This window comes from Prionailurus bengalensis, chromosome A2 (genome assembly GCF_016509475.1).
Source record: "Prionailurus bengalensis isolate Pbe53 chromosome A2, Fcat_Pben_1.1_paternal_pri, whole genome shotgun sequence".
Lineage (NCBI taxonomy): Eukaryota > Metazoa > Chordata > Mammalia > Carnivora > Felidae > Prionailurus > Prionailurus bengalensis.
The window spans coordinates 19,362,796-19,387,902 of record NC_057348.1 but is presented as its reverse complement, the minus strand read 5'-3'; the positions used below and the strand labels follow the sequence as shown (position 1 = coordinate 19,387,902).

At 57.8% G+C, this 25,107-nt stretch overlaps 1 protein-coding gene across 1 annotated transcript; it reads right to left on the bottom strand.

Annotated features, from left to right (window-relative positions):
* Nucleotides 1-1,916: 1,916 nt before the first annotated feature.
* On the bottom strand, nucleotides 1,917-23,969 carry GNAI2 (G protein subunit alpha i2). The gene is made up of 9 exons (XM_043587370.1): nucleotides 23,723-23,969; nucleotides 8,599-8,641; nucleotides 8,179-8,320; nucleotides 7,853-8,013; nucleotides 4,913-5,041; nucleotides 4,367-4,496; nucleotides 4,133-4,286; nucleotides 3,570-3,782; nucleotides 1,917-2,938 (listed from the first exon to the last, which is right to left on the bottom strand). Exons 1-8 carry the CDS (start codon nucleotides 23,838-23,840, stop codon nucleotides 3,592-3,594), a joined length of 1,068 nt encoding a protein of 355 aa, XP_043443305.1. The 5' UTR covers nucleotides 23,841-23,969; the 3' UTR covers nucleotides 1,917-2,938; nucleotides 3,570-3,591.
* Between the last annotated feature and the right edge of the window lie 1,138 nt (nucleotides 23,970-25,107).

The window sequence follows — 25,107 nt, the reverse complement described above, 5'->3', positions numbered from 1 at the left end:
TGGGGTGCTCTGGGGTGGGTATACAGAGCCAGGGAGCACTGAATCTCTGGCTATGCTGACCCAGCTGGTCCCAGCATGAGGGAGGCTAAGGTTCAGCACTGGAAACCTCCAGGCAGTAGGGGATCCGCAGGAGTCAACCTCAGGGAGGCCCTCCCTTAGGATGCAAGACACCTGGGATGAGCCATCCCCCTCCCCCCGCTTCCCCCAGCTGCCCCCCATGGCTGGGAATTTCCCAACTGCCAAAGACAAGGAAGAATTGAAAGGCCGCCCCCGCCAGTGCTGGGACAATGGAGCCTTATGCCCTCCAAATCAGAGCAGGGGTAGGAAGGCCAGCGGCAGGTGGGGGCCTAGTTGTCTGCACCCAGGGAACCTTTGCTTGCCAGGACCCCACCCAGACCCACGGCAAGCTGGGTACAAGGGGATCCTGGCCAGAATCCTGCAGGGCCCACCCAGGGTGAGAGGCACTGGGTGCATCTGGCACACAATGCCGGCTCCTCAATGGTCCCTCTGTGCAGGGTTCCCATCAGGAGGGAAGGAAGGAACCATCTCCGGCGCGACTTCCTGCTGGGCGGGCATCACCGCACCGGAGCTCCCGCCCCGCCCGCGTATCTAGGGCACAGCGAGGTCCAGGCCTGGAAGGAAGGCAGGGATCCTGGGTTGGGTGCGGGATCCTGTTCTTGTCAGCCGGCCCTCAGCCCTAAGCCTCGGAGGCAGCGGTAGCAGGAAAAGGCCCGGGGAACTGGGGCGGGAACGGAGGCTGGGGGGCGTTGATCTCCTTCCGATCCGCCGGCCGCAGTCTCTCATCTCTTGCCAGCACTCTGGGCCCTGAGGCCGTGCGGGGACTGGCAGGTGTGCGGAGGCGGGGTCCTGGGTCCCCGGCCCCACCCTCCCACCCCCTGCCTCTCCCGCCTCCGCGGCGCCGACCCCGGCCCTGGCCGCTTTGTCCCGCCGCAGGCGCGGAGCCGCCGCGGCCCGACAAAGCTGCCTTTGTGCCCCGCGGCCTCCGCAGCACCCGCTGACGTCAGCCTCCGTGACAAGCCCGGCGGGCCCCGGCACGGACTACGGCGCCCCCTGGCGGCTGCGGAGGAGCTCGCCTCCGAGCCCCGCCCCGTCGAGCCCTTCCCTTAGGCTCAGCTGCCTGCTGTCCAGCGCCCCCGCGCGCGGAACAAAGTCCAGGCGCCTTGCCTGGCGCTCAGAGCTCACCCAACGGGCACCCTCCTACCCCCGCCGCCTTGTCATCTGCCTTGTCTTCTCGAGCGACGTGCGTGCACTTCCCATAGCCTCACAGAAGCCTCCGCATGTTTAGGGCCCTAGCCCATGGCTACCTGCCTGTCCCTCCCCGCCCCACCCCCAGGTTTGGAGGGGGACCTACGGGACAGAGACCTTTCTGAACATGCCTCAGGCCCCTACTGTCCCCGACTTTCTGTTTAGTCAACCCCAAGAAGCCCAGCCCTGAGCAAGGGTCTGGGCAAACACCTCAGGTTGGGAGAAGGAAGGGTGTGCAAGGGGCTCTGCAACTCATGGTCTCAGAGCCTTGGGCCTGGGAGGTCAGAAGTCACATCTTCCTTCTGCACTACTCACTGGACCCTTCTATTGCTCCCAATATAGAAGAATCCCTTAGAGGTGCAGCTCCGGAAGAAATCCGCCCTGCTGCACAGGGAAAGCTTGAAGACTGCCGCAAACCCAAGGCCACAGTAGGCCTGGGAGGAGAGGGGAGCGAGTACTGGTGCCAGTAAGTGAAATGACTACAGAGTGGGAACACTGAGGTGCTGTGTACTGGGCCTGAGGATGACCTGGAGGGCAGAGCACCTGGGGCCCTGCCACAAATGAGGTTTCAGGTTCAGGTCACTATCACCTTGGCACAGCCTAGTCTGGGTCTCCGGTCCCGGGATAGAAGAGTACTGAGCAGTACTTGGTATTTTTTCTTTCTACATTTTATTATTTCAAACCAGGTGAACAATTCCATAAAACATGTGAAAAAAGCAAGGAAGTGTTCAACGCTGAAGGACCCGGGCCTGGGGCAAGGGCACGAGGGGCATGGCCCTCAGCAGGCAGCGGCGGTTCCTAGGTTAGCGCTAAGGAGCTACATTTAGGTTAATGGAGCCAGGGCCCAGGGCCACTGGGACGGGGCCCTCAGTGATGTTGGCAGTTGTCTGGAACAGCCCTTGGAACCCAGTTCTGTGGAGGGCAGGGCAGATGTGCCGCCCGCACGGGGTAGGGGAGGGGCAGCCAGCAGAGGGATGGGTGTAAACACGCAGACACACTCAAGGCACGGAATCACTGGAAGGGGGCTGGGTGGGCACTGGTCAGGATCTGACAGTTTTAAATAGTTTTTCTCTAAAAAGTTTTCTAGGTTTGCAGTTTTGTCTTTTTTTTTTTTTTCCTTTACTTTCATTTTTTTTTTTTAAAAAGGTACGAGAATAAGCAGGTGGACTGTAGTCTCCAGGAATGGTGGCGTCTCACGCTTCTTGTGCTTTTTCCTTTGGGGCCTCCGAGCGGCTAGAGGGGTGGGATGGGCAGGAGGCTCCCTGTAAACATTTGGACTTGGGCTGGGTCAGGGGCTGGTGTTGAGCGAAGCCAGGGGTCTCAGGCTGGAGAAGTGAGTGCCCCTCCAGACACAGGCCTTGGGAGATTCAGCATGTGCTCCCCTCCCCCATCACAGAACAAGACAATGGTTAACACCAGAAGAGATGCCCAGGAAGGGGGTACCGTGGCCATTCCCGGCACCTAGGACAAGGGCCGGCTTCAAATAGGAGGGCCTGTGGCAGTTCCTCAACCCGAGTCTCTGGAGCTGAGGGAGGGAACAGGGGAGCCAAGAACAGAGAGAGGAAAGAGGGAAAAAGCAGCCGGGGAGAGGAGAGGAGCGGGCAGGCAGGGAGCGTGGTCCTCTTGCCCCCATCTTCCTCAGGAGCTGGAGGGAGCAGAGTCGGCGGTGGCCCTGGAGGTGGGGGACAGTCAGGGCATGGGTCAGGAGGAAGCCAGAGTGTGCCTCTCCTCCCACCTCCCTAGACAATGACCCTCTCTTTCCCCTCATCCACCTGTTACCAGGGACACAGTGGCTGCCCAGGAGCCAGTGTCTGTTGCTGGGTTATATGAGGGAGGGGGGGGTCTGTAGCACTGGCAGAGTCCTCCCCATCTGCCCCAGGGCTAGTGGGGCCGGCGTCAGCCCAGGACCCTCAGCTAGGTCTGAAGGAAAGACCGCAGAGCCGAGTGCAGAGCTGGTCACGCTGAGTGGCAGATGGCTGCACCCTCTGTCATCTAGCCTCCTTCAGGCCAGGCCAGTGGCTTGGTAGATGACTAAGTTTTCTCCAAGGGAGGTCAGAACAGCCCTCTAATTTTCTCCCGGCACATGGCCAGATGTTTCTGCTGTCTGGATCACTAGCCAGCCTACCTGTGTGCCCTGACCTCAGTAGCCCACCTGACTTGCCACCCTGTGCTCCCAGGCAACCCCCCACCCAACCCAAGCCCTCCCGAGGCCCAACCCTGTCCCTTATCTGGGCTCAATGGCTCCACTTTGTTCCACCCCAGCTCCCTGCCAGCCTACCCACCCCACCACCGTCCCAGCTCACCATCCTGCCAGGCCCCGCCCCCTCAGAAGAGGCCGCAGTCCTTCAGGTTGTTCTTGATGATGACGTCGGTGACGGCATCGAACACAAACTGCACGTTCTTGGTGTCAGTGGCACAAGTGAAGTGCGTATAGATCTCCTTGGTGTCCTTGCGCTTGTTCAGGTCCTCAAACTTACTCTGGATGTAGCTGGCTGCCTCGTCATACTTGTTGGCCCCTGTGGGAGACAAAATGGTGAGGACTTGTGCCACCTGTACGGCAGGCAGGCCTGTCCCACATGAACAACAAGGTCCTGTGCGTGTGAACAGACAAGCATATAACATGTGCACACATGTGCAAAGGGTGACAGTGTATGTGAATGTACATGCATGTCTGAGTGTGTAAAGTGGGGCTCCTGATTGTGCACATGTAAGGGGTACAGGCCCTGTGTGCAGGCACAAGTACATAGGCCTAAGAGAGGCACCAGCTCCTGCCTGAGTGTCCCGCAGTTACCCTTCTGTCCAGCAGGGGGCGCCTGTGCACCACCTGGTCACCACCAGTTCCTCCCCAGAGGCCCAGTCCCCACACCTGTGTACTCAGGGAAGCAGATGGTCAGGGGGCTGTGTGTGATCTTCTCCTCAAACAGGTCCTTCTTGTTGAGGAAGAGGATGATGGACGTGTCTGTGAACCACTTGTTGTTGCAGATACTGTCAAACAGCTTCATGCTCTCGTGCATGCGGTTCTGGGGGCAGGACAGCGCGGTCAGCACCCGCCACTGCTCCCCACCCCCACGCCCCCCTCAGCGGCCTCTCGGCCTCTCACCATCTCCTCGTCCTCAGCTAGCACCAGGTCATAGGCGCTCAAGGCTACGCAGAAGATGATGGCTGTGACACCCTCAAAGCAGTGGATCCACTTCTTCCGCTCAGACCGCTGACCGCCCACATCAAACATCCTGCGGACACAGGGTCGCCTTAGCTCCAGAAAAGGCAGTTCCGAGAGACGGTCCCCATTTCACAAGTTGGCTGACTGAGGACAGAGGCCTGCTCAGAGTGGGGCAGCTGTCTTCATGGAATCATTCACACTTGTCCACCTTACTCAAGGTTCTGGGTCGGAGCATGTTTGTATAGTGGGGTCAGGGCTGGTCAGCAGGGCAGGCTGCAGCCACATGGGGCAGGGGCAGCAGAGGATGTGAGCCACTGGCAACCATACAGCCTTGAGAAACCTCAGAGCAGGGAATCCTGGGGAATCCTGGACCAGCCCCTCCCTCCCAATACAGCCATTAGCAGGCCTTGGAGTAAGGGTCCCTCTGTCTGTCGCCCCAAAGGCTAGCAAGTCCTGCCCTTCCACCCTGCCCACATGCTGGCTCACTTGAAGTGTAGGTCCTTGAAGGTGAAGTGTGTCTCCACGATGCCCGTGGTTTTCACACGGGTCCGTAGCACGTCCTGCTGTGTGGGGATGTAGTCGCTCTGAGCGATGCGCTCCAGGTCATTCAGGTAGCTAGATGTGGGGGCAGGCAGGTCAGTGGGGGCCAGCAGGAGGCCTCCTAACCTGGACCCCGGGCCAGCTGACCCAGGCCCCTATTCCTCCCATCCCCTCATTTCTCAAAGCCCTTGCCTCTTCAACCCTTGCCTTTATGACATTCATTGCTCAGATGAGAAAAACTGGACCAGAAGCCCTTGCCGCCTCCTGCCTGTGGAACGGGCCCGGAGGAGGTGCGGCTGTGACCGGCCAGCCAAGCCCCAGCACCCAGGTCCTAGCCAGGCCTGCCTCAGACAGGATCCAGGCCTGGTAGAGCTGCAAACTGAGGAGGGTGGGAAGAGACAAATTAGTCTTTCAGTGAGGGATTCAGGATGCTAATTGGCACAATTATGGCACCCACTACAGAGCAGCCTGGCATGTCCCTCAATGCGGGGTTGGACAGGTTGGGGCCTGTCAGGCTCAATGGGCTCTTTGCCCAGCGTCCAATAAAATTTGGACTCCTCAGGGGAGAGCATGGGCACCTGTTTGGCAGGAGTCCCAGGGGCTCCTCATTACCAGCTCCCTTGATTAATATCAACACTGCTCCTGTCAGGCCCTGGGACCAGCTCTGTCTGCCTCAATATCCTTGAGGTGCCCTGGGGACTGGGTCCAGGCCTCTGAGCCGCTGCCCAGTGCCGATGTCTCACTTCACTCCTGGCGCAGGGCTGTTGGGGCCAGCAGGAAATGACCTCAGAGACGCAGGGACAGAACAGAAAAACAGGAAGGACCATGAGGGCCCATGACGCATGGGCTGTGACCTGCTTACGGCACCCCGCCACCTACTGAGAACCTCTTGCCCAGAGGCCTCCTGGTGGCTTCCACGCCAGCTTCCCCCTTCTCCACAACAGGGTTCACCCCAGGGTCCCACTGACCCACAGCAGCCTTGAAGGATTGCTGTGAAGAGGGGTTGGGGCACTCCTGTTCCCTGTAGTGTTCTAATCCACTCCCCACCCCTAGGTGATTTGGTCACGGCATAAACCTGCCTGGGAGAACAAGACCTGTGTCACTGCTGGATCCCCACCCCCAGAACAGTGCTGGGCACACAGCAGGTGCTTAATGTCTAGGGAATGAAGGAATGGGGAGTAGCCTGGAAGGGACCCATACCTATCCTCCTTGAGTATCCTGGACCCTGAGGTGGTAATGGTTGATAGGACCCACCCCTGCCTGTCTCTAGGACCCATAAGATCTGCTGGTGCTGAGCCTCTGTGACCTCTGAGACGGGCATCGCTGAGGTCTGGAGACCCCCACTATGTTTGTTTGTTTGTTTTTTTAATTTTTTTTAAAGTTTATTTATCTTGAGAGACAGAGTAGAGGAGGGAGAGACAGAGAGAGGGAGGGAGAGAATCTCAGGCAGGCTCTGTCTGTCAGCACGGAGCCCGATGCGGGGCTCGAACTCATGAACTGTGAGATCATGACCTGAGCTGAAACCAAGAGTCGGACATTTAGCCAACTGAGCCACCCAGGAGCTCTGGCCCCCACTGTGTTTGGCTGCTATTCTGCAACTCCTCTGGGGGGCACTCACAAGGGCATTCAGGACACTGCAAGGAGAGGGAGGCGCTTCATGTGACTGGGGCAGGGCTCAAGGTGCAGGACCAGGCAGGGCCAGCCTCCTATCCACCCTCACCCTGGTCCAGCCCCTCTCTGGGCGGGCTCAGGACTTGAAGGGCAGCACAGCGGGGGAGAAAGGTGCTGCGAAAGGGGCCTGGCTTAAGCAGAGGTGGGAGAGGTGAGGTATGAGCACAGGGGCAGCCACCTATCTGCCTATTTGGCACAGTCCAAAAAGCCTGGGCACGTCTCCCACAGCCATCAGCACTGGCCACCAACCTGTCCTGTTCTCCATGGGTGCTCAGCCCTCTGCATCAGGCCTGGCATACGGTAGGTAGTTCAGGGAAGGAGTTCAGAGAATGACCCCATAGGCCGGGCCTCTGGAACTCCCAGAACCCCCTGTGATTCCCCAGCCAAGTCTTAGGCTCTAACTTAAACACATATCTGTCACCTCCTGGTCTCTTCCCCTTGTATCTTCCTCTCCCAACCAGTCTGAACATCTTCTGGGACCTCCGGCACAGCCAGCACTACTCACTTCCAGGCCTGTGCACATGTGCCCCTGCCTAGGAGATTTTCCTGTTCCTCCTCTGCCTATTTCTTGTTCAGAACTCAGCTGAGGCAGTCCCTGCTCTAGACCTACCCCCACTCCCACCATAATAACACTGACGCTGTAGGTGGTCGCTACTTGGGGATGTGTCTACTCCATCATCGCTGGGTCCCTCAAGGTTTGCACAGGGCCTGGCACAGGAGGCAGCAAATGTGCTTTAGAATGATTGTGTCTAGGGGCACCTGGGTGGCTCAGTCAGTTAAGTGTCAGACTCTTGATTTTGGCTCAGGTCATGCCCTCACGGTTCATGAGTTCAAGTCCTGCATTGGGCTCCACACTGACAGTACGAAGCCTGCTTGGGATTCACTCTCTCTCCCTCTGCCCCTCCCCTGCTCGTGCATGTTCCCTCCAAATAAATAAACAAACAAATTAAAAAAAAATTTAAAAATACAATGATTGTGTCTAAGGACAGATCAGACTCCAGTTGGCCCTGGAGGGACAGCAGCCCTCCCTGTCCTTCCTCCTGACTTTCAATACCATGCCCCCCACCTCAAAGCAAAAATCACCAAGGCCTTGGTTGACAGTCACCAGCTTCATAAGCAGAGACTGGCAGTGTCTTTCTGAGAATGCTCAGGCCCTCCATTCTAGGCTGTGGTCCAGAGCCCCCCTCACCCCACCCGGCTCCTTGGGGTACTCACTAGGCAGCAGAGTCGTTGAGCTGGTACTCCCGAGAGCGGCCAAAGCAAGCCTGCACACCGTGGTCAGCCCAGAGCCTCCGGATGACACCAGACAGATCCTCAGGGAGCACGCCTTGCTCCTCAGCAGTACAGGAGAGTGCAAACAGCTGCCTGGCATCATCCTGGGCGCAGTGTTGAGGTGTCAGCCAGTCACAGGAGTTCACCCCCACCCCACCTGACAGGGGCCTCCAGAATGGGGCCCAGGCTTGGGTATTTCTAGGTTCCCCAGGACAAGGCTTGCCCTGAAGCCTTTAGGGAAGCAGGCAGGGGTTGAGGAGAGGACATACCGCTCGGGAGGGGTCGGCAAAGTCAATCTGCAGATTGCCCATGGCTTTGACAATGGCCATGATGGACTGGATGGTGTTGCTGTAGACGACCGCCCGGTACTGCCGGCACTCCTCCTCGGAATAGCCATCCTCATGGATGATCCTGGCAGCCAGGGGTCAGGAGTTAGGGCCCCTAGGGCACGAGGACCATACATGGCCTCCTGGGGCTGCTGAAGCCTGCAGGGACCTATTACAGAGAGAAGGAAACTTCCCCCGACCCTCTGGGACCTGAGGATGGGCGATTGCCTCCAACAAGGTCCTGGGCTTGGCTAAGACTGGCTGGGCCACTACTTGGGGGGGGGGGGGGGGGTGCAACACAGACCCAGAGAAAGAAGAGGGGAAATCAGGGTTTGATGGCTGTCTCTTGCACATAGCACTTACTTCATCTGCTTGACAATGGTGCTCTTCCCTGATTCCCCAGCACCTAGAACAGAGGGCACAGGCTGTCAGCGAGCAGCCCCGGTGGGGCTACATGTGGCCCAGCCACTGGCAGCCCCAGAGGCAGAACCCACCCTCCCCCATCAACTGCACAGGGAGATGGAGGCAGTTGGGCCTGGGAGGCAGCAAAGCTACAAGGGTGCAGCTGGCAGGGCCACAGTGGTCAAGACCCCAGGCCTTTGCTTCCCTCAAGCTTCACTGCCCACCACATTACCCCCCTCAACAGCAGAATGAGCTCAGGGGCTTTGGTTGGAGACAAGCCCTCAGAAGTCTCCTTGTCATTCTCATGCAAGCAGGCTCGCCAACATGGTGCCAGGGCACAGCTGGCAGGAAGGAGCCCTGCACACTCTAGCAGGGGAGCATTCCCTCTTCTCTCCACACTCTGAGCCACCAAGGGGCCTGGGCTAGGACAGTGTCATAGTCCTGCCTCCTAGGCATGGCCCAAGTCTACCCTGAGCAGATGGAGACCAGGACTTGGGAGACACGCAGCATGACTGACACACACACACTCATACACACATACCCTTGGACTGACTCAACATGCTTCCAAGCCTGGCAGAGGCCCATTCTAAAAAAAATTTTTTTTTATTTGACGCTTATTTATTTTTGAGACATAGAGAGACAGAGCATGAACGGGGGAGGGTCAGAGAGAAAGGGAGACACAGAATCTGAAACAGGCTCCAAGCTGTCAGCACAGAGCCCGATGCGGGGCTCGAACTCACAGAGTGTGAGATCATGACCTGAGCCGAAGTCGGTCGCCAACCGACTGAGCCACCCAGGCGCCACAGAGGCCCATTCTATATTCTCCTTGGCCAATACTGAGGGATTTGCTGGTACTCTTTCCCATGGCTGTCACAGCGGCCCTACAAACATACTACTTCTGCTTCCATTTTACAGACAAGGACACCGAGGCTCACAAAGGTAGTCTTGGCCCAAGACCAACAGGTGGCTCAGTTGGTTAAGTGTCTTCGTCTCAGGTCATGATCTCATGGTTTGGGGTTCGGGCCCTACATCGGGCTCTCTGCTGTCAGTGCAGAGCCCATTTAAGATCCTCTGTCTCCCTGTCTCTCTGACCCTCCCCCATTTGTTCTCTCTCAAAAATTAACAAACATTTAAAAAAAGGGGGAGGGGCACCTGGGTGGCTCAGTCGGTTGAGCATCTGACTTTGGCTCAGGTCATGATCTCACGATTCGTGAGTTCGAGCCCCGCATCGGGCTCTGTGCTGACAGCTCAAAGCCTGGGGCCTGCTTCGGATTCTGTGTCCCCCCACCCCTCTCCGCCCCACCCCTGCTTGTGCTCTATCTCTTTCTGTCTTTCAAAAATGAATAAACATTTTTTAATTTTTTTTCAACGTTTATTTATTTTTGGGACAGAGAGAGACAGAGCATGAACAGGGGAGGGGCAGAGAGAGAGGGAGACACAGAATCGGAAACAGGCTCCAGGCTCTGAGCCATCAGCCCAGAGCCTGACGTGGGGCTCGAACTCACGGACCGCGAGATCGTGACCTGGCTGAAGTCGGACGCTTAACCGACTGCGCCACCCAGGTGCCCCAAAAAATGAATAAACATTAAAAAAGTTAAAAAAAAAAAAAAAAGATTGTGCAGCCAGGATTCAGATAGGCAGGGAGACACACAGGACCAAGATTGCCTGGCCTGCCCAGCCTTTCTCAGATGTGGCTCAGATGCTGCAAGAGGCCCCAGAAGGTGTTTTTAAAAAGGAGGGAGGGAAAAAAAAAAAAAAAAAAGCAGATTCCCAGGTCCTATCCTAGACACACAAACCCAGAGCCAGATCTTGAGGGGTGCAGCCCAGAAACCCACATTCCCCAGGGAGTCTGCAGGGAAGTGTGAAGACCAGGAGGGCTACACTACCTCCTGGCTGGGGAATGGTGGGAGTGGGGGCAGGACCTCATCTCCTCCTTTCACCGTCCCTTTTTTTTTTTTTTAATAAAGTTGTTTTTTAACGTTTATTTTGAGAGAGAGAAAGAGAGCATGGGGGAGGGTCAGAGAGAGAGGGAGAGAGAGAATCCCAAGCAGGCTCCGAACTATCAATGCAGAGCCCCATGTGGGGCTCAAGCTCAGGAACGGTGAGATCATGACCTGAACCAAATTAAGACTCAGACACTTGACTGACTGAGCCACCCAGGCGCCCCTCCTTTCACTGTCCCAAACTCCAAGTAGAAGACGCCTCAGTTGGGCCCTGCTTCCCCTCCCAGCTCTCGCACAGACTGTCCCCTCTGCTCCTTCACTGCCATCACTGCCAGCCATACCTGCACCTGCCAGGCCCTGCCTCTTGCCAAAGCCAGGCATTTGCCCATGCAGTTTTCTTTGCGGGGCATACATGTGCCATGGCCCATTGACATGTGTCCCAACCCTTTTGATCAATGTGGCAGGTCTACCCCTCTGAGCAGCTCAGGAGAGTAGATGGCGGGGTCTGTGGGGAGGTCACACTTGGGGACTCTGGCTCCAATATCCCTCAGGGCAGGTCAAGACAACCTCAGAGGGTAAAGGGAAAAACACACAGACTCACATGAGCAGCAAGAGTATCGACAATAATGATCATAGCAAAGCCATGAACAGCAACCTCTATGTGTCAGATGCTCTTCTCTGCCTGTCATGGCAACTAAGGAATTTAATCTCACAGCAATCCCACCTAACAAACGGAGAAAACTGAGACAGAGGTTACTGTCCCATGGTCCTAATCCCCTCTATGGGTGGCCCACCTTGCCAGCCATGTAGTGCCTCCTAGAGCTGCCCAGTGCAGCTGGGCCACACTGTCTTCAGGTCCAGGCTGCACGTGTCACTGGGTTCACTCCCTGCCTTCCTAGGCAGATAACAGTCTGAGTCTCTACAGTGCCCTCCCCATCCCCACCAAGGCCCCTGCCCACCTCCATCCACCCTGCCCACCCATCTCACCCCAGATCCACATTTTACTAGGAGAAACTGAGGCACAGCTGTGGCCCTCACAGAGGTAGGCCTGGTATGTGCACAACCCAGTGGCCTCCCTGAGAAGAAGGGTCTGGGCTCTCCTCTCAAATGCTACCAGCTGCTGGGTATTACTGGGCTTCTGACTATCCCAGGCCTGCTTCCCAGGATAGGCGAGTGAGTAATTGGGGCGGGGGGGGGGGGGGTACACACAACTGTGCAGGCCCTGGGGGGTGGCTCTGAAGCAGTGAGCCCCTCTACTATCGGTTCAGCCCCTGGGCCCTAGAAGCACCCGTTCCAGTGCATTCCCCTGGACATGGGCTTGGTCAGATGGCAGTACTCCTGCTTCCTCGTTGTGCTATGCATGGCAGAGGAACAGCCAGGGTCCCCCACACTGATACTCCATACCTGCTGATTGAAAGATGGGGAGAGGGCCTAGGAAGGCCCGAGAGTGATGCCTGATCACGGAGGCCAATCCTCCAGAACCCAAATATCCAGGAGCAGGGAGGGCAGCACGGGGCTGGCTAACCACAAGATCCAGGTGACCTCCTGGCTGTCCTGCCCACCTAGGCACTTGCTCCCACAGAGCAGGCTGGTAGCACATCCTGGGGCAGAGGGAGACTCAGGAACCAGAGGCCTCAGCCAGGATTGGGGGTTCAGTGGAGGAGCAGAAGCCAAGGATGTGAAGTGATGGGTCAAATCAATCATGCAGGCCCCAGTCAGGCAAACCAAGACTCAGAGTGGGCAACTGTCCAAGGCACATGAGACCTGAGGTTTTGGTAAGGGTTCTGTCTCTTGTGTGACTTTGGGACCATGTCTGCCTGAGGTACCAGTTTCCCTGTCTGGCCTTTTGACCACTCTCCTAGTAAAGTGGTATGGCACCCTGTGACCCTGCCCAGAGACAGGGATGACAGAACAAATGAGCTTTGCATCTGATTTTCCTAGCAGTGGCAGACCTGGCAGACACAGAGACGGGCAGTACCTGGGTGACCAGGTTGGAGCCAGGACACTTGCTCCCTGTCCCAGCCAACTGAGGGTCCATTTCCCTGTCCCCTTTCAGCCTCAGCCTCCCTTCCTGTCACATTCTGAGGGTTAGGAGGACATTCTCTGCCCCCATTTGACAGGTGGACAAACCAAAATCATGGAGCCCCCATCCCTGGACTCAGGGCAGCCCCTTTGTCCTCCCAGCAGCTGTGACTCAAGCAGGAAGGAGTGAGTGGCAGGACAAGGGTGTGGTGCTGGTGGCTAGGCAGGAAGCAGGGGGGAACAGAGGGACAGAAGGAGAGGCATGGCCCAGGAGCAGCTACAACAAGCAGACCAGGAGGCAGAGGCAGAGTGGGTGGGATGGTGGAATGGGGGGGCCAGGTACCCCCAGGAGCTGTGGGGCCTAGCCCCACTCTTCACCCCCTCCCCCGGGCCCTTTTCCATTAGGACTTGACAGTGCTCCCCTATCAGATAAGCTAGTACTTGGCTTGAAGTTTGCCTGTACCCTGCTGGTCCTGGGTGCCCAGTTCCTTCCACCCAGCCCTGCACCCTCCCTTCAGAGGAGGCTTCACTAGCTGGTTCTAGACTGAAGGTGGCAGGAGTCTCCTGCCCACAGAGGACTCCACCAGGCACTACTTCTCCAGCTGGGTGATATCAGAGGGGCCCACAGAGGCTCCCTAGGATGACTTCAGTGTTCCTATTGGGCCATACCTCTTCCTACCAAGAAGAAACCTCCGCAGCCTTTGTCCCAGGGCACAGCTGCTGGGCCCCCAGCAGGCAGGCAGTAATTGCCATGATGTGCTGGCGACAGAGGCTGCTCTGCATTAGAACATCTGCTTCCACTCTGGGAGCGCTGGGCCCCAACAGAGGCGGGAACAGATGGGGGAAGGGAGACAGCACAACTCCACCTGCCCGAACAAGGCCAGCAGGGCCTCTGCAGCAGCAGAGATGGGGTCGCTGGTCCTGTTGCCTGATGCTGACTTCCAGCCCCAGCATCAGGTCACTGCTGTAGGTCTATCTTGACCCTCTGTGTCTCAGACAAGGCTTTGTCTTGCTGGAGGCCCTGAATGCTGCTGTCCTTTCTGGCCTCAGTTTCCCTTCTGCAGACGCCGCCAAGCCTCAAGTGGCCAACTGACCCATCGCTCACTGTCAGACCCTCTCTGAGAGAGAGGTCCAGACCTACCGCAGCCCTGGTGCCCATTCTGATCCTTCCTGATGTTCTCAAGAGCCTCACCCCCTTCCTGCCCTTGCTCTGGTACCTCATCTGTGAAACAGGACACCACTATTATCTCCTCCAAGAGGGAGGGGAGGATTAAACACAAAGCTCTTCTCATAGTGCCCAGCACACAGTGAACACTCAGATAAAAGTTATCACTATGTTTCTACTCTATGGAAGATCACAGATGTCCCCAAACCTTTCATTTCCTGCAGCCTTCAATGACCATACTGCATAGTTCACTGCAACCACGACCTGCAGAGTGGCCTGCTGTGGCCATCTCATCGGAAGGAGAGTTTCTGAGGCTTTCAGACAAGGTGCAGTGGAGGGCAATGACCAGCAGCTAACAGGCTGGCGCAGCACTGGCAGTTCCTGCTGGGACCTGTGTACTGTGGGACAGCAGTCAGAGCCACTCAGTTCTTTTCGGGCTTCTGGCTCTGAGTTTGTCACTTCCCTTCCACAAGCCAGTAGTGCTACATAGCTGGGGCCTTCTTCCCGTCCCGGGGCCTTGCCGCAGACACTGCTCACTGACTCCATGCGCTCAGAAGGCTGGGCAGAGGTTCCTGCACTGGTGGGCTCCCCTGGAACACATGGGCCTAGGGAGAGCAGCCAGCTGACGTGGCGGCCCGAGGGCAGAGATTCTCATAAGCAACAGGGCTGGGACCACAGGGTAGACTTGGGCTGCAGCCCAGCTCAAACCCACAGTACCAGGCCCGCCCCCACTGCCACCCCCGAGCCTGCCCCAGTGGGGCACAGGGGGGAAGGTGGGGGTGAACCTTGGGAAGCCTACCCCAAAGGCAGCCTGGGCGCCACCTCCCACTCTCATCCCAGGAAGGTGCCACGTCTCTGGCCCAGCCGGTGGTTCCAGGCCCCTTAGCTCTGGCCCCTCCCCTACAGCCTCAGGGACCCAGGACCCGCCACCACTAGGGGGAGCCCGGCAGCCAGAGATGGTGGAGGAGGTGGGGGCTGGGCAGTACTGGGGAGCATTTGCTTCTGAAAAGCAGTCTAGGCTAAGCAGCTGGGGGAGGTGCCTGGACCCTCACCCAACGCCCTCTCCAGGGCCTGGGAGGCCCACAGCCTGCGGAGACCCCCCACACAGGGTAACAATGGGAATGGGAGAGAGGAGGAGGGGGCCCACCAGACAAAGGCCCTCTAAGCCCCGCCCCTGGCCGTCTCTTCCTTCCTCCAGGTGCTCTCTTAGGCCTGACTCCCTCCTAGGTGGCTCTGTAAGGGTCTAACACTGGGGGACAGGGACATGGGTCTTGGATTCGGGCTGCAACACCCCCACCCACAAGTGTGGTCTTGCCTCCCCCAAGTGTCCTAACAAACCTGGAACTTCCCTCTCGCCAGTCTGCCACTTGGGTGGCCATCAATGGCTTCCAGGGGTTCATGATGCCCACCAGGAAGCACTAGCAAGCAGGGCCTGGCCTGCTACTGCCAAGTCAGAGCTTTCTGTGTAAGGGAGAGAGGCCTCAGCACCTGCCAGACATGGAAAGGACTTTCTGGGACAGGGCTGTGTCCCCTGGAATCGGGCTCTTTCTCACTGGACAGAGGGAAACTGAGCCACTGGGGAAGGAAAGACAGTTGGAGGAGAGGAGGCCCTGAGACCTGTTCATTGTTGGCCTTCAGGCTACAGGTCTCCCTCTATACAGGAGCCAGGAGGTGCTGGAAGGGCCCAGGCCATTTGACACACTCCTCCTTCTGGGATGCTTCTTCATTTAAGGAATCTCTTTGCTGTTTTCAAAGAGTCTGAATAACCCCCATCTCTTCTGATTCACTGTGATGGGCCCTGGGTGAGATACCCAACCCCCAGGCCTCAGTGTTCCCATCAATGAAATGTACCCCTCAAGGGAGTGTGCCAAACTCAAGGCCTGCCCTGAGCAGCCTCCCTTGAATCCTCACACTCACCCCAAACTGTCCCAAGGTCCAGCCCAAGCATATAGCTTGTCTCTGAGCCCACAAGCCATGGGACCATGCTGAGAATCATGACATTACAGGTCCCAGCACTGGGCAGAGAGGGAAGAGGACAGCCTGAGGTCACACAGTGAAGAAGGTGGGGGGAGTGGGCTTTCTGGGACCTAAGATCTTGAGTGGCCATCATGATGCATGTCCTCCGCTTTGTGCGTGGCCTCATGGCCAAGCGAGCCCTTGAAGCAGCTCCTATCGCTATCCTAAGTCTCTCTCAGGCTCCTCAGCCCCCTAGGGCCTGGCCCAATAACACAGAGCAGAACCCCAAGGAACTTCCATGGAGGAAGGCAAGGCCACAAAACTCAGATTCAGAGGCTAAGGAGCATGAGGACCAGCCTCCTCACCTATCATGCAGGGGCCAGCCCACACCACAGACACATTCAGCCACCATACAGCACCACAGGCAGCCCACCACAGCCTCTGCTCTTAGTGGGAGCCCCCTGTGGGAAAGCTCTTCCCTTCTCCTCATCTGGACAACTCCCAGGCTCAGGGGCCCGTACTCCGCTCTGGGCAGCCTCTGACCCTTCCTCAGGCCTAGTCTCCATCCTCCTGAGCCTGTGGGTTATGAGAGGAACAAGCACAATGTTAGGAGGCCAGTGAAGTACTCAATGGCCTAACTATGATCTGAGTCTTTCTGTGAGAGAAACATGGGCTGGGAGGGAAGACGGGAGGCTGCACTGTGATGAAGTCACCCCGGGGCTACATGGCAGACTTCTGGCTTTGAACAGGAAAAAGATTCATGAAGAGACTCTTGGGTCCCCAACCTCCAGGGCAGACAGCCCCCTTTCAATCTCCTAAAAGAGGAATTGAGGCCCCCCAGAGACAGGTCCCCAAGCATAAGTAGAAAACACGTGGACCCACAGCATCTGCCTCTCATCCTGACCAATTCTTGCCAGTTGGGCACAGACTCCTGACAGACAAAGGTAGTTATGGACAGTGCTCGGTCACTACCTGATCACACCTTGGTGTCTCTACTTACTGGGTAAGTCATATAATATTTCTGAGCCTCAGTTTCCTCATCAGTGAAATGGATATAATGTCAGTCTTGGCCTCATAGGGTTAAATACGATGAGGCCATGAAGAGTCCAGCCCTACATATTAGTCACGGCTGCTGACACCAAAGGGAAACTGAGTGATAACTGCTGACACCAAAGTGAAACTGGTGATAACACCAAAGGGAAACTGAGGCCCAGTGATGGTACCTCCAGGCCCAATGGGTAGTAGGAACAGAGGGGAATCCTTAGGCTGCACCAAGGGCCCCTCTGTCCACTCCCAGGCAGGGGAAACCCAAAGTGAGCTAATCCCAGGGCTGCTGCTCCATTTCCGGGCATTCATCTTGGCCTGTAGCCGGCCTTCCGGCTTTGCAGGGCAATGGCCGCTCGGGAATATAAGAGCAGCCGTTTGCTTTCCTGCTAGCCACCCTCCCCACCCCCCCATCCCCCCCTTCTGATGTCCCTCTCCCAGCCACCACTTCCTGTGGTCGAAGGAGGGGCCTGGAATCCTTCTCAAAGGCGCCACCTTTTCTGGGATCCTGGGCCCAGTGGTTGCTGAGGTGGGACAAGGCACAGAGCTGCCTGGAATGACGTCAACTCAGTGACTACCAGTGGCGGCTCTTAGGGGTATACAGATAAGCCTGTGCAGGTGGGGTTCACCTTCCAGATCCCCCCAAGTTGAGAGGGTTCACACCCCCACCCCAGCACAGAGCAGGAGCAGCTCTCTGGCCTCTTCCTCTTTTGGGCTCCTCCTCCTCCAGCTGCTTCCTCCTTTTCCTCCGGTGTGGACACCACTTCCCTGAGAGGCCCAGCCCTGCCATGCAGACTTCACTGCCCCTCCTCCCATCCAGGGCACCGTGGGTGATGCCACTGACACCCCCCTGCACATTTTAAGGCTTACCAGCCTTGCACCCCAGGATCCTCTGAGTCACAAGGACACCTTCTCAATAAGCTTTAGAAGATCCCACCCTCAGGCTTTGGTTCAAATGGACCAGGCACTCACCAAACCTTGAAAACACGCACAGAAGGCCAACACTGAGACCCCGTCGGACCCAGCAACTGTTTGGTTGTTCCAGGGAGATTATTTCTCCCAAACCACCTAGATGGACACAGCTCCAGGAAGCAGCATGGTGGTGAGGGTGAGGATGGAGTTGGGGTTTTAGTAAGAACAAGAGCCCCAGGCTAGAGGGACTGCATGGAGCTAGGCAGAGGGGTCCCACCTTGCACTTGTGGCTGAAAGAGGAGCTGCCTGAGAGTAGCAGGTCCCAGGGTCACCATCAAAGGGCCTAGTCCTCTGCCCTCTTCAGGAACCCTGAAATGCATTCTTAGGCAGAGCCCATGAGCTGTGGCCTGGCCAGAACCTGTTGACCCCTTCCTCCCCAATGAATTCCTAGATTAGGACTCCTGTCCCAAGATGCTGAGAAGATGGGACAGATGGCCCTGCTCCCATCTGTCCAGTCCTGCCTCCCAAAGCACAAAGGGGTGTTGGGGGGGGGGGGCAGCACTCAGCCTCCAGGTCAGAACGTCTCATCCTCTGCTGAGGATGTGATGGAGCAAGGCCCTGGTCCCTCAGTGGCTAAGAGCTAATGTGGACAAAGCTTCTTCCATCCTATTCCTGCCAAAAGAATGGGTGGCTTTGAGAGACAGAGACCAAGAGAGACTGCTGTGCCCACCAACCTGTGGCCCAAGCCACCCCAAGTGCCAGCCTCTGCAGTGCTGCTGGCTTACTAGGGACCTCCCCAGGATCCAATCAGGCCCCAACTCTACCTGCTGTCACTTGCTGGGCAACGTCTGCAGGCCTAGGACACCAATAATGCTACCCAGTGACCCTGCAGCTCAGGCCAGCCCAGGGTTAACCCCTGACAGGCTGCCCAGGCCTGAAGGGGTCCCTGACCATGCCAACCCCCATCTGGCAGCCTAGCCTCCAACTCAGCACAGTGGGTGGCTTGATGCTGCCTCAGGGCCTGGCACAGAAGCCTGTGCTCCCCAGCTGGCATAACTTCCATCTCCAACTATGGTGGCAGCTCATTCCCTCTATCCTTGCCACCTGCTCTCTGCCCTGTCTGGGGTTCTCCACCCCACCCTCCTGGGATGCCTACAGATGAGTTCCAGCATCAATTCCTTTGCAAAGCCATCAATTCCTTTTGCAAAGATTCACCCAGTCTCCTGGCTTGGGATACCCCTGAAGGACCCAGTTCCACTCCTATCCTAGAAGTCTGATTTCTCCTGTTGTCTGCACCAACATTAGGGTCACGGGCAGGAGATGAGCCCAGTGGGACTGTGCAAGACACAAGCACAGGGGGTCAGAAATGGCTTAGACCCTCGCTCGCTTCCCAGCGTGGGAGCTCCAGGGCCGGGCTCTGGAAGACAAAGCCTCGCCCAGCCTGGGGGAGGGGTGGGAAGAAGAGACTGGAGGCCCAAGCTACCCCACCCCCATTCAAGTGCTAATGAGCTCCAGCCGGGACCTCGAAAGCTGTGGGAAGAACAGGGAGGCTGGAGGCCGCCTGGGTACCGGCCCACCTGGTGCCTAGAGCCCAGCCGCCTCCCCAACCTTAGGCAGCCAAGAAGGTAGCTCAGCCCTGAGAAGTTGGGCTTAAGGTCCCCAGGACAGTCTATCACTCCAGCTGGCACCAATTGTCTACACACCTCGGTCTCCCCACTTGCTGTGAACAGCTGCCTGAGGCCAAGGGAGGGGGTTCCCCAGGACCTCCATACGGGGGCCAGTCAGCCTGTAGGCTGGGGAGAATCCTCCCCACGAAACTCTCAACTCTGTAGGAGTCATTAGAGGCTCTCTCACTTGTTCTCACACCCCCAGGCTTTGGCCCATGGTCCCACAACACCTGTGGCTGCAGGCAGGCATCCTGTTCCCAGTTATGGATGGGGAACAGGACATCTACCAGGATTTCACCTGTCACTGGGTTTCTCAACAAGTGCACTAGGTGGAGCTGGGTATTGAACCTAAGTCTGTGTGACCCCAAGAGCTAGTCTAAAGAGGTGAACCCTCCTCCCCCAGGCCAGGCCTTCCTACTTCAGTGCCCTCGCTGAGTGGATCTTTCTGCCCCAATACCTGCCCCTCATTTTGCGGCAAATGCCGCTCATTTTGCAAAGCCACCCGAGGAACCTCCCACCCTCCATTCATAGGCACCACTAGACTCTTCCCAACCAGGATCCCAGGCTACCCCTTCTCCAGTTAGACCAAGCCCCAGGCAACAGCCCTGGAATTATCCCTGTTCATGGATGTGTTCTATAGCCTCATTCTTTCCATACACGCTTAATAGGCACCTGCTGTTTGCCAGGCCATTTGTTAGAAACACAGATGGGACAGACACCACAACACTCCTTTCCTTTTCTTTTGGTAAACCTAATCGAGACTTGGTATGTGCAGTCCCCGAACTGGCCAGGCCAAGATCTCCTGCAGCAGTGCTCTGGCCTGAGCCCCAGGGCTGTGGGGCAGCCCAGCTCTGAGAGCTAAATAGGCTCTACTGGAACAGCAGAGACAGCAGGCCCGCAGCAGGCCCCAAACAGCCCGAGCTGAAAGGAAGCATGTAAAACCACTCTCATATGAACGGGTGGAATCCCCACTGCATGCTCTGCCCTATGACAGGCTACAGACTCATCAGCTAGAGTTCTGCACAGGGTGGGTTAAGGGCTGTCTCTGAGGAGCCAGTCAGGCAGGTGGGGAGTTCAGGAAGAAACAGCCTGAAGAACTTTTCTCTCGGTGTCTGCCAGACCCCATCCCTGTCATCGGTCCCAACACTGAGCCCTTGCCACCCGCCCACAATATATCAGGTTCAGTGACCGCCATCTTACTCCTCCATCTACCCATCTACCCCCAAGACTGAGTTCAGACTAGTAGTACTTCCTTCATTCAACAAACAGACAAGAAGCACTCGATAGATGCCAGGCTCCATGCTTGGCACAGAAGGCACAGAAATGAACAGGACACAGCTCTGCCCCTGTAGTCTCAAGGAAGGACAGCTGTCACCCAGGCAAATCCCACTCTCTGATGGGGGAAGGAAGCAGTAGCACCAGAAGCCACAGGAGGGGCTTCAGCAGCCTCTGTCAAGGAAGGGTCCTGGGAGGTGGTCCCGGAGCAGAGTCTTGAAGAACAGTCAAGCAGGAGTGAGTTAGATGGAAAGAAGGAAAATGCATGCCAAGCTAGGAGAGCAGACGCACAGTCCCAGGGGCAAGAGAGAAGGGCTGTATTTATACCCTGAAGCCTTCATGGAGCCCATGAGGGGACAGTCTCTCCTCTCTCTGTAGGCTGCCCACACAAGCCCATCCCAAATCAGAGACACCCCCCCCAAACACACACTCTGGCTTCCTTTTCCTTTCCCTTAAGTGCCCAGCCCAAGGCCCCAAATTCCACCTGGGATAGTGGGTCAGTCAAGTTGAACTGGGGGGGGCAGAGAGAGGTGTCCCTGAAGTAGGGCTGGTATCAGGAGTTCTGCCCCCAGCACCCCCTCATGACAAGCTGCTAGGAAAATTGCTCTCACCGGTGCGTACCACATCTGCCTCTGCCCCTGGTGCCCATCCGCCGGCAGGGCTACCCAGGAGGGCAAGGAGCCAGTATGCGGGTGGGGCAGCAGGCGTGGTTCTGGCTGAAAGGGAAGGCTGGCAATTGCCCAACCTAAGAGTCCCGTTGCCTGGACAGAGTTCTTCCCGCTACGTGGGACAGGCGCCCAGCACTCTGAAGCTGCTCTGCCTGGGCTCCCATCACTTCCTTGTACCTGGACGGGAAAGGGATGGCTGGCCAGTTCCCCTACCTAGGCAGCCAATGCAGATTGGGTCCCCGGTTTCAGGCAGATCTAGATCTCCCGGCCCCTTGCAGTACACCCTCTGCAGGGTCTTAGATCCCATCCCCCACCCCCAACAGGAACCTCCATGAGGCCCCTATTCTCCCCATCCTGGGCCCAGCACTCCTCTGGCCCAAACCCAGGAAGCCCATTCAACAGAGGAAGCAAAGGCCAGAGGAGCAAGATGCTGAGATGAACTCCCCAGCCTAGAAAATGCTGAGCCAGACCCTGCACCCCTGGTTGCTGCCAGCCCAGTGTAGGAGGGGCTGCTAGGCCCAAAATCTGAACCAAACTCTACGGAGCAAGACTAGTGGAATGGGGTTGGGACACAGAGGGCCAGGAGCCCCATGTACCCCGGTCCTATGGCCCAGTCGCACATCTCCTCAGCTGATCCGCCTGGGAAGGGGCTGCCCAGTGGCCCCTGGGTGGGCACCAGGAGACAGGAGTACCGAAAACACCCTACCCAGGCGCATCGGGCAGAAGCGACGTGCCCTCCACCGCGGCGACACCCACTCAACTGGTGCTGCCGCACTCGATGCGAAGACAGGAAGAGGCAAGCGCCCAACGCAAAACAGCCCAGGAGGCTGGGCCGCCGCCCCTTCCCGCCCCTTCTCTTCCTACCCGCAGCGGCGGCGGAGCGGATGCCATTTTGAAACCTCTGGGCTGTGCCCCTGAGGCCAGGCCCCCAGGGACAGTCAACAGATGGGCTCAGGACGGAAGACACGCTGTCCGTCCCTCGGCCAGACACTCAGCCAGGAAAGCTCTGCTTTTCACAGCCTGAGGACCCCACAGCGGCTGTGAGGCTGAGGGGCCACACCCCCCCACATACACTGTCCAGCCTCCAATGGTGCTACGAGGGCCTGTCTCCCCCGAGCCCTGAAACCCCAGAATCAGGCTGCCACCGGGCACCACACCTGCTCCCAGAGGAAGGCCGGACGGGGACAACTATCAGGAGCACAGTCTTTGCAAAAGTCCACCTCAGATGCCCCCCAATTCCAGTTGGCCCCCAACTCCTCATCCAGCTGGACCACCACTTCCCCCTCACAGGGCCTCAAGATGTGACAGGCCCACCCACTCCCAGAGGCCAAGTCCTTGGCCTTTCGGCGCAGAAAGGGTGCAGGAAGCCCAGTACCCGTCAGCACATCTCCTTGGCCCGCCCGGCAGGGCAGCAATATGTCGGCTGTCTCACCACTTCCACTTCCCCCCACCCCTCAAGCAGCCACCATCTTTCCTGGCCTTGGAGGCGCCACAACCCAAACTCCTCCACACTCACACTCCATCCTACTCCCCAGACGCCCCCCTCACTGGCCCAGATAGGGCTTAGAAACTGGGAAACAGCCAGCCCGCGGAATCTCCCTGGGAAGCTTGAGGCCTGGCTCCCTCCCTCAGTGAGACCAGTAGAACCTCAGTCCAGCCCCTTAGTCTGGGCCCCTCCTCCCAGCTCGACCCCGTCCACCTAGTGCAGGAGGGGTAGGGGAATCAGAGGTAGACCAAAGTGTGGGAGAGGACTCAGGGAGGAGGAGCAGAGGGGTTTGAGGAGTAATGTGTGCAGAGTGGGACCTGGTGAGCCAGATGCAGGTCGCAAAGATCTCTAAAGGTTTGGGGGTTCCAGCTAGAGAGAGGGCTCATGAGCAATCATGGTTTCCACTTGAGAGGTCCCTTGATGTTAGGGTGCACAGGTGGATACAGGGTTCAGAGTAGGGACAGGGCAAGAGGGGAAAGGAAGGAGTGGGTGGGGGCCTGGCAGGGGCCCCAGGGATGTTCATGCCCAATTCATGCCCAGGGGAGCAGGTGAGGGAAACAGGTGGTGCCTAAGGTGGGGGCCAACGCAGGGGGTTCCGGGGATTTTAGTGAAGTCTAGGGAAGGATGGAAGACAAGGCAGGGACTCTGAGGGTCTGTGAGGTTGGTCAGCAAGGGTGGATGGTCAGGCAGGGTTCTGAGTCTGGGGGCTTGGGGTCTGCCAGGAGTTAAGGGCCTGACCTAGAGTCTGGGCTACGAATCAGAGGTCTAGGCCAACCTAAAGTTTTGAACCATTTGGGTATCCTGGCCAGGCCGGGTCTGGGAGTTTAAGGCCAGGTGTGGGGGTCCAGTCTGAGTCTGGGAGTTCAAGGCCCTAGTCTGGAGGTCAAAGTCTTTGTCTGGGGATTCGGACGGGGAATCGAGGGTCCCAGCGCAGGGCGCGGCCTCACCCAAAAGCAGCAACTTCACCTCCCGCGCCGCCTTCTCGCCGTCTTCCCGCAGATTCTTGTCGATCATCTTAGAGCGCTCGGCCGCCGCCTTGTCTTCGGCACTCACGGTGCAGCCCATCCCGCCGTCCGCCGGCCCGGCCGCCGCCCGGCCCCCACACGGCCCCCGGCCCGGCTCGGCCCCGTCCGACCCACTCCGCTCCCGCCGCCGACCCTCTACGGGTAGCTCTCGGGTCGGCAGTTCCGAGCGTCTGCGGGCGGTGCCTTCCCGGCCGCCGCGCACCGACGGCGGGGCGGGCCGAGGGTGGGGCCGGAGCAGGCCAGGCCCGGGACTGGGCCAGGGAGGGCCCGAAGGCGGGGCCATAGGAGATCCGGGGTCGGTGATTGGCTTGAGGGCGGAGCAAATTAGAAGTTAGGCTCAGCCCAGACCCGGGCCCGAGCTGGAGGCGGAGCTACGCCGAGGAATAGCTGCAAGAGTAGAGCCAAGCCCAGAGGGATTGGGCTCCAGGCGAGCTGCAGGCGGGGCTGGGCTCCGATTGGATGCAGAACTCCCGGAGCCCCGCTGCCCAACGGCGGAGGCGGGCGGATCTTGTACCCCGAGGGTGGGGATCCGGTGCACCTCTTAGGCGAGCAGAAATCAGCCCTGGAGCTTAAGCGAGACGGGCTAGCTGGGTGAAGGAGGCGTGTCTTCTCTCTTGTTAAAGTTATTGAACCCAATAAACTTGTTTCAGGATCTACAGAGCCCCGGTGCCTCTCTAAACTTCGGCTTTCTCTGTCTTAAGGCGAGTTTGGCCCCTTCTCTCTCGAGTTGCAGTTTAAAAAATGTCTACTGCCACCTCTACACCTTTGCCCAAGCTATCTCCCTCAGCCAGGGTGCCTCCTCTTGTCACACAAGGCTTTATCCATCCTTCTCTGATCTAGGAGGCCTTCTCCTGCATGTAGGCATCCTGGACTTCAGCCTGGGACATGGCAACCAGACCGAGAGACAGGGAGAGAGAGAGAGAGGCAGCGGGCAAGAAGGAGAGGTCCACCTGACTTATGGAAAGATAAGTGGCCCTGACCCTATGACCTGTCCCTACTGGACAGTGGCTGCAACCCTATGGCTGGGCAAAGGTGGAGTGGAGGCAGCATCGTTTCTAGCAGAACATTGCAGTCTTTCTAATACTGTTCAAGAGCCCACAGCCCTGACCTCCAATGGACTACCAGTGAAAGAGTCTGCCAAGGGTTACCCACGAAGATTCTTGTGTGGCCCCAATGCTGTGAGTCGAGGAGGCCCCGCCCAAAGACAAGGTCCACAAAGCCAGGAAGGGAGCTGGCCACCCACAGACCCCCTGTTCAGCATAGACTCCTTCCTTACCACCCTGCCACACATCTTGTTTCAGCTCCAA

Coding starts and splice junctions, on each gene's coding strand:
- GNAI2 (XM_043587370.1), bottom strand. CDS start 23,840: ATGGGCTGCACCGTGAGTGCCGAAGACAAGGCGGCGGCCGAGCGCTCT. Junction 8,642..23,722: donor GGTGAAGTTGCTGCTTTTGG/GTGAGGCCGCGC, acceptor CCTCTGTTCTAG/GTGCTGGGGAATCAGGGAAG. Junction 4,287..4,366: donor TAGCTGAGGACGAGGAGATG/GTGAGAGGCCGA, acceptor TCCTGCCCCCAG/AACCGCATGCACGAGAGCAT.